The sequence below is a fragment of the Nicotiana sylvestris genome, chromosome 12 (genome assembly GCF_000393655.2).
Source record: "Nicotiana sylvestris chromosome 12, ASM39365v2, whole genome shotgun sequence".
NCBI lineage: Eukaryota > Viridiplantae > Streptophyta > Magnoliopsida > Solanales > Solanaceae > Nicotiana > Nicotiana sylvestris.
In genome coordinates, this window is record NC_091068.1 from 9941519 (window position 1) to 9950380 (window position 8862).

At 35.5% G+C, this 8862-nt stretch overlaps 1 protein-coding gene across 1 annotated transcript; it reads left to right on the forward strand.

The window, feature by feature from the left end:
* Nucleotides 1-3269: 3269 nt before the first annotated feature.
* On the forward strand, nucleotides 3270-8862 carry LOC104242438 (nudix hydrolase 8-like). The gene is made up of 9 exons (XM_009797488.2): nucleotides 3270-3652; nucleotides 4808-5067; nucleotides 5633-5698; nucleotides 5798-5935; nucleotides 6164-6241; nucleotides 6361-6411; nucleotides 6512-6546; nucleotides 7007-7115; nucleotides 8123-8862. Exons 1-9 carry the CDS (start codon nucleotides 3511-3513, stop codon nucleotides 8327-8329), a joined length of 1086 nt encoding a protein of 361 aa, XP_009795790.1. The 5' UTR covers nucleotides 3270-3510; the 3' UTR covers nucleotides 8330-8862.

The following is an 8862-nucleotide window of genomic DNA, read 5'->3' on the forward strand; positions in this document are numbered from 1 at the left end:
TTGATCCAAACCCTGTAGTTGTCTAATGAAATTTAATGAATATGTACTAATTATTAATTTAGAGCTCAGTAACTTAAAATGACTAGAAATCCAAACCCATAACTTTCAAATCCTAGCTCCGCCTCTACACACAAATGTCATGACCCCACAAAACTTTTGTCCCTTAAGCTTATAGGACCACATATTTCAAAAGTCTTCATCTTTTTCTTAAACATTGTGGCAAGTCAAACTAGCTCATCTAAATTGAAACGGATTGAGAAGTAAACTGGAGCAACTATCACTCACCCTACTAGATATCAAGCTAACATTTGGATAAATGTAGCGAAAAATGAAAGTATCAAAACGATGAAGACAAATATAAAGAGTATGCCATACACCAAGTGCAATATGCTATCTAAGAATATGAATAGCACTTATCCTTAATCCTTCACTCTAGGGATGGATCTAGTGCAAAAGTTGAGAATTTATGTAAATGCAGTAACTTTTGTCTAGATTTGTATTTGTATTAAAAATTTATTTAATGTATAAGACATTAAGCTTGGAACCCAATTTATTAACCTAAGATCATTGTAGGAACCTGTAAATTTTAAATTCAGAATCCGCTTATGCTTTACCAAAAAGTCCTGACAAATGATGATTCAGACGAGACTCAGTATTTTTGAATTTCAGGAAACGCTCGGTTTCCATTATGGTTGTAGGCGTAACCAACCTGCTATTAAGAATATGGCCGAAAGAAATAATAGAAAAAGAGCGCCGGTATAAAGATCTTCATTAGTAAGTAAACCGATTGTATACCACCACTGATAAATACCAGAATAAGCGATATTCACTGGGCCAAGAGCACCCCTCGAGTAAAAGCTTCCACGACTGGTTGACCAAAATGAGGACCCCGAATTGCATGAGCAATAGATCATACATGTAAAGGGTCCTTTACCCATGACTCAAAATTTCCTTGTCAAGACACACGAAACAAATTTCCGGAAATTTACGAAAAAATTATTGCTAATTGACCAAAGTGAGAAGCAAAAATATTCTGATAATTAAAGACGTTCATCAGTAGTATCATCATGACCGGAGTACTCTACCACTAAAACAAATCTCACTCGTATGATCTCCATTACTTTAAGTTAATCTAAACACGTTAACGTAAATAACAAATTATTACTTAATACACATGGTAAACTTCTTGTTGGGGTAGGGGGTGGGCAGGGGCGGATTTAGGGGGACGCAATGGTGTTCACCCGAACACCCTTCGCCGAAAAATTATACTGTATATATAAGGCAAAGTTTATTTTTTATCTCTATATATTAAGTTTTAAACACCCTAAACACAATCCAAAAGTGTAATTTAGTGGTCAAGGGGTTCAAAATCCTGCCTCCGCCACGGGAGGTGCGTGGGCGGGTGGTAAGTGCCCTATATGGACTGCTATCACCCAAAAAAGAACTGGACAATTGTCCGCTATCGTCGGAATAGAATCACATGCACTAGACATAAAAAATAATTTGTCCCAATCACAATCCAACTTGACGTGTTCCCACGTGGACTTCACCATAACCTAACTTACATGATGTGAGAGCCGAGCTCCGTTATCATATAATAGTTCTTATTTTCTCAATGCATCTCATTACACGTTAAAAAAAAAAAAGATGTACCAAAAATATTTTCAATAATTGAAGAGATACTAATAATACAATCTTATAAATATATCTGTTGACCGTCCAATATATAATCTATTATCTCAGCTTTATAGGCATTTAATTAAAGAGTATGCTTTATAACGTTAACGATTGCAATATATTTACCTATGAGGCTATGAATCCAAATTAAATACACTATTAATTATAGGCACTTTAATATATTATGTATAGTTAATAATATTATTCTCCATTTGTACATCCAGCAAAATAACACTGTTTAAAAAGTCAAATTTTCTTACACAATGCGTTTTAAAAAATTTATAGTATCTTTTTTATGTAACTTTTACATATGATTTATATTTTTTTCAAAATTTGAAAATTAAGAACCAACTTCACATTAAAATCCTCTATTTTTTAGAAAATTGAAAATTTTATATTCACTTTACATTTTAAAAAACTCATGCTATTTTGAATCACGTCATTCTTGTTGATAGGAAAATGCATTATTCACGAAAAGGGAAGAGAGACGTCCACCTAAAATTAATTATTTCTCCAATTTGTCAAAGGATAAGATAATAATGCTAACAACTAAATAATTCATGATTAAGATAAGCAAAAAATCAGGAAGCATGATCTACCTTCCTATTTTTTTTTTTTTTAAGTGATGAAAGATGGCACGACGCACTGCACCTAAAAATTATTTCTTTTTCTGTCTCCAAATTCCTGGGATAAATACTTATTTGTACTTGGTATTCACAGGTAAAATGATACCGGCTTATTGGGTTCATTTGAACCTAATATTTTCCACACGAAACACTAATTTATTCTAAAAATTATACCAAAATTATAACAAAATATATATAAACTTTTAACTTCAAAAATATTAGGTTAAATATTAACAATCTCCAACGTTGAACCCATAATTTTAAATCTTTGATCTATCTCATTTGGTATTACTCCAAACAAGGGACCTCGGCTTGATAATTTTTCATTTTGCTGTGGTTTATTTTCATTATAAAGTCGGTTCTAATTTTGTGAAAATAGATTTTACGATAATTGGGAAAGTATTTAGTTGCTTTGTGATGGAATTCCAAATCGGAGATTGATGGTTCCTTGAACTTTTTATATAGCTCGAGCAATTATTACCCTTTGAGCTAGCTTTTGGGGTTAAGTTAAGCGTAAAAATAATTCTTTATCATAGTATAGATTGTTCATGCTCCAAATGGCAGGTCTAGACATGCAAGTTGATGAAAGTCTTAATTTCTTTTTAAAAATGGTAGGGAGCGTTTCCACTTTGATACCCCAAAAAAATGTAGAGCCAGAACTTCCTCGTTTAATACGTACTCTCCTCTGCCTCTTCCATTTAGCTTCCTCTACTTCCTCTTCACACTAACTTTACCGCACACTACTCTTCCCTTTCCATTTCCTCTCAGTTTTCCTTTCACTTCCCTTCATTTTCTACACTAATAAAACAAATATCTTTCTTTTATTTATTTCAAGCTTGTGTTTGTCATTTTAATTTATTTTATACAAGGTTCATTTTCAACCACATGCCATATTGCCAAACACGTAGACATCTGCTTTAACTTTATGTCAGTTTCCATGTCATAATTCATTTCCTTTATATATATAAACTATCTTCTTTGTTCTTTTACTCACAGTTCTTCACTGGTTTTGTTCACATTTTAGTTTCCTCCGAGGGGGGTGAAAATACCCAAGAAAATATCTTGTTTTTAGCATTAAAAAATCGAATCTTGAACTTTTTTTTTTGTATATAAATTACGTGGTTTCCTTATCTGGGGTTATTTATAAAGCTGTCAAGATTTTGCTTTTTCATTTGGACTGTGGAACTGAACTGAAGAATTAGTTTAAATGGAGATGAAATATGTTGATTCTAAGGCAATATCAATGTCTAAATCAGTTGGTATGGAGACAATGAAGCTTTCTAGCTCATTTTTAGACTCAAAGCTCAAGTTTGGTGTCAATGTGTCCCCCAAATTCTCTTCTTCCAGAGGTAATTTTCTGTTATATAATTAGGCTTGTGTACCTTTTTGATTTTTTGGATTCAGTTAGAAGGTTATTTTTCCAGTACATTGATCTTTTATGGGTATAAGAAAATTGTTACTCTGTAGTTTTAAACATGCTATGACGTTTCTCTGGCTATAAAATCATGTCATTAAGTAAAAAATTGGAAGTTTAAGTTAACTTGTTTCTGAGCGTAAAGATGTGTCACTCTTCTTGGAACAAACTAGCACGGAAAAGTGTACCCAAATTATCATAAAATGGAACAGATGGAGTACATGTTTCGTGCTTAGAGTATTTAATTAGTGTATCCAGATTTTGGAGAAAGCCAGCCATAAGCTACTTATTAGAATGATTGTTTCTGCTATGTTGCTTGGACCCTCCAAAATTGATGTCGCATCTCTGCCGGATCCCTCAAAATATGCATATTAGAAAATCTGGCACACACCTAGTGGTATTTTTGAAGAGTCCGAGAGGCATAGGTTTTATGATAGTTTAAGTGAAGAGGAGGTATGGTTTGAAGGACAAAGCAATAGCTATGCTGATAAAAGCATTTCATGTTTGTCCTTCAGTTGTTGTAATGTTTGTTGGGTGTTTCATACTTAACTCGAGTTTAAGTGTTCAATAGGTATAAATCTTAGTAGAGGTGTCTAAGCGAAAAAATCAGGCAAGTTTAAGGGGCAACGTATGGTTTCAGCCTAATTCATTCCATTTCTCTCATGTACTAAGAGATTTGTGTTTCTTGTTGAATAATTTGACCATTTTGCAGACGCTCTAGTCACACAATTTAACACGGTATGAGAGTTCAAGTCTTACCGCCATCCATTAACATAAGATTTCTACGTGCTTAGCTAAGAAAAAGTATCATGCTCGCAGTTGAAGCATACTGTAACATAAAAGTGGTTTCTCTCTAACATTTTCAGTCATTTTTTTCCGTTTTAGACGAGCTTAAGTTTGTGTATTCAAGTAAGTCCGCCCTTGTCAAAATGGCTCTACAATTAGGCAATACAAAGTGCACCATTAGCTTTTAGATATGCATTTCCTGTTTCTAATGCAGTAATTAAGAAGAATATTATCGACTCGTTATTAGATAACACTACTACTGCTGCTAAATGAGAATTAATGTAATGTTCTGTTTTACCTTCAGGGCTTTTAATGAAGGCTTCTTATTCAAGAACTTCTTATGATGCGACAAGTTCGGTCACCAAAAAGAATTTCTTAGTGGACACTTTCTCTTATCAGATAAATGGTACGAACCACACAGGTTTGTATTTTAGAGATAAATGGGTACTTGATGCCTCTGATGATGAATACGGAGGGGTAATCGTCAATGCAGAAAGACTACCATCCAATCCTGCCAAATTTGTGTCTCTACTACGTGCATCTCTCGCTCATTGGAAAGTGAAGGTACTTCATTGCCAGCAACTACAGTTTTAGACTAGTCTCAAATTTCATGAAAGATCTCTTGTCTGGTGTTGATTACTGCACAGTGTTATCAAAGGCGAAAAGTGCAAAGAAGCTCTAAGGTCCTTGGAGTTTTAAGCACGGAACAATAAAGCGTGGGCTTTCGTGAAGAAAGACGCAAATGGGAAAAATATGAATATATATGTATATTACGAGACTAATAATTATAAGCATAAACTAAATTATATGGACAAAGAAATTGAGAAAGATCTACGACAAGGAAAAGTATGCATTAGAACCTCGATGACGACACTGAAGCACCCGTTAAGCGAGGCGAAGCACTCAACGTGTTTTGAGTCTCACTTCAGGGCTTAAGCGTGCCTTTGACAACGCCTGTTACTACATAGTGGAAGCCATTGCATTGTCACTTTTTTCTGTTTATTTTCGACAACTCTTGCGATTATAAAACACACTTGGAATGTTTCCAAAAAGACTCACCATTTTTGTCAAATATCATTAGATCACATCATATAAAACACATTGAGCTAATTAATGGCTCCCAATGCAGGGGAAGAAGGGAGTTTGGCTAAAGCTACCAGTGGAAAAATGTGATCTAGTTCCTATTGCAGTAAAGGTATTATATCACTTTACCTGAAATCTTTAAGTTTTGGTGTTAGTTCTTTTGATGTTGAATGCTGGCTAAAAATAATGGTCAAACTCTAAATTTTTGTAGGAAGGATTTCAGTACCATCATGCAGAAAAAGGACATGTCATGTTGACTTATTGGATACCAGATGAACCCTGCATGCTTCCTTCTAATGCATCTCATCAAGTTGGAGTTGGTGGTTTTGTGATCAATGACAAAAATGAGGTGCATATTTTTCTATTTGGATGGACTTCCTATTAAAACGTATAAGCTTGTGAAGATCATTATGCTTGAAACATATCGAGGGTCTATCGGAAACAACCTCTCTACCTTCTTAAGGTAGGGGTAAGGTCTGCGTACGCACTACCCCTCCCCAGACCCTACACGTGGGATTACACTGGGTTTGTTGTTGTTGTTGTTGTAATCCCATAGCCTAATGAAATACTGATTTAGGTGCTCGTCGTGCAAGAGAAACATTCTGCGCGGGCTCTTTCAGGCCTATGGAAAATACCAACTGGTTTCATTCTTGAGGTATGTTCCTGTATTGAAATTTGACCTTAACATTTTGGTCACTTTTGATAGAAGTAAATACTGGAACATGTATTATGTATACTTAACTCCTTAAACATTGTTCTTATGTCAAAATACAGTCAGAGGAGATCTTTACAGGAGTTGTGAGAGAAGTGAAGGAGGAAACTGGGGTAAGAAATCCACACTTGACATATTTTTTACCCTAAACGATCACTCTATAGTGAGCAGTGTAATCTGAATGATGGTTTTCTTTTTCATTATTCTATCCAGATTGATACCGAATTTGTGGAGGTTATGGCTTTCAGGTAACAAATTTCTTCATCTTCAAAAGACCATATATTTATCATGGTGGATAGCGAATTTTATGCCTTCTTAACGATAGGAAGAGCTATATTAGATATTTCATAAGAACATGAAATGTCGATATGATAAGTTTCCGAGCAAACTTTGCTTGGTACTGTACTTGCTACTTGCTAGACTTCACTATTTAGGATACTTCTTGCTTTCTGATGTGAAAATTGATCAAAAGGGATGCGCACCTGATATAGAAATATAAGGTTTTCTTCTTCCAACTATACAATGAGAACTGTCCATCTTCAAGCTTAATTGAGATTTTCTTGCTCTCACTCATGCTATTTAAAGACAATCACATTCTACACTTTAGTTAAAGTGTCAAGTGAAATGGAGATATTATTTTGGACCCTAATTAGTTGATGTTACAGTCTTACATTGTTTAATTAACAGTTATCCCATGTCTTCCTTCAGGCATGCACATAACGTGGCCTTTGAAAAGTCAGATTTGTTCTTCGTCTGCCTATTAAGACCCCTGTCAGAACATATCATGGTTGATGATCTTGAAATTCAGGCTGCTAAGGTAAGCATATTGTATAAATTGATAGTCAGCAAAAATAAATTTGATATCTGTATTTCCTTCACTAGAAGATATTTTCAGTTCAATGCATCCCATCTCACTATCCTCCCCAGACCCCACGGTGTGGGATAATACTGGCTATGTTGTTGTTGTAATGCATCCCATCATTTTTAATCTTATTTGTTATCTGTATCTCCTGGAGAAAACATTGATTTACTTCAAGAAAATAGAGAAACTACTTATTCTGTCATTTAAAAAATTGCGCCAAATACTGAACGTTTCTTTATGATTTAGTGGCAGTTTCCCATTGAAATATGCCAATTCTTGCATTATATGTGGTTCCGAGCTTTCTTGTTGAGGGAACAAGAGGGACTAATGGAGGTTATTTTCCTGTAAAATATTAGTCACACGTATGTAGAGAGTTGAAATTGACAACAGATTTGGAATGATAGATAAACTTAGAGGCAGTTCCAAAGGACTTAATTCAATGTCAAAATATGATACTCCTCCCATGGTAAAATTTTCATGAAGAACTACTTTCGCCCCATACCAGTCCTCTAGAGTACAGTCGCTTCATCTTAAATTAGTATTTAGAATATCTCTCATCTACTGGCATTTCAGTCATTTTACATGTCGCACATATGTTGGGGAAAAATGAGTTATTTTCTGATATGGTCTTGAACAATTCTCACATAATGAGCTAACTTTCGAGGTTGAGTTGCGCCCAATGTCCCTTTTTCTTAATATGGCTTCACAATGTTGGCCCCCATGTGATATTGTCCATGCATCAGTTGTTCAGTCCCAGGGCGTGCGGGAGATGTTAAGTGTCCTATATTAGTTGGGAAAATGTGCAGTTATATCCTTTTATAGTTTTGGACAATCTTCACTTCAAGAACTAGCTTTTGGTTTACGTTAGACCTAAGGTTCACATTTCTTAGTAATTCTCGCTAGAGAGTGCAGTTTTATGCTACCTTGTATTTACTCAAGCTGCCTTTCTCTTTGCGATGCAGTGGATGCCTCTAGTTGAGTTTGTGGAGCAGCCCCTAATACAAGGAGATGACATGTTCAAGAAAATAATTGACATTTTCATCGCTCGACTAGGGAAGCGTTACTGTGGATTGTCTATCCATCAACTGGTTTCCAAACTTGATAACAAACTTTCCACATTGTACTTCAACACAGTTGAGGATCCAGATTTGAACTGTCAAGCCAGTTAGAACCACAAACAGCATTTTATCGTACAGTTTCGCGCTCACCTTCCATTTTGTTTTGGTAGTAGTGGTACACAGAGTTTAACACAATGACTAATGTCAATTGGTCATTCTCCATGATGATATGTGGTATGTAATGATATTCCCATGTTCCCTGCAAAAAACAGAAAGTTGTAATCTGTTGTAAGTTTTCTTTTTTGGAACCCAAGGAAAATAAGCAGCCGCTACAGCCTCTGTCATAGCCTCTGCCCTTCGGGGTGAGCACTCTGTGGTGAGTACTCTGTGCACACTGGGTAAACCCCCCACTGTGCAATAGCCTGCAAACCACACCGGGATGTAAACCGCACTAGGCAAGCCCTGTGCGACAGGCTCAGACCCAGAAGGCATTGAGGGTGGATCGATCCTAAGTCATCACTATGGATAACCCCCTCCAAACCAATTGGCCGTCCCGAAGGACTAAGCTGTTGTAAGTTGTAACCTATTGGGATATGAATTTTGTAAATATGTGAAATATATTTTACCAAGTTATTTAGTTTCCA

Bases quoted from the DNA above. Each gene is read 5' to 3' on its own strand.
- LOC104242438 (XM_009797488.2), top strand. From the start codon at position 3,511: ATGGAGATGAAATATGTTGATTCTAAGGCAATATCAATGTCTAAATCA. The intron at 5,699-5,797 runs GTATTATATCAC...AAATTTTTGTAG, and splicing joins TAGTTCCTATTGCAGTAAAG to GAAGGATTTCAGTACCATCA. The intron at 6,547-7,006 runs GTAACAAATTTC...GTCTTCCTTCAG, and splicing joins GTGGAGGTTATGGCTTTCAG to GCATGCACATAACGTGGCCT.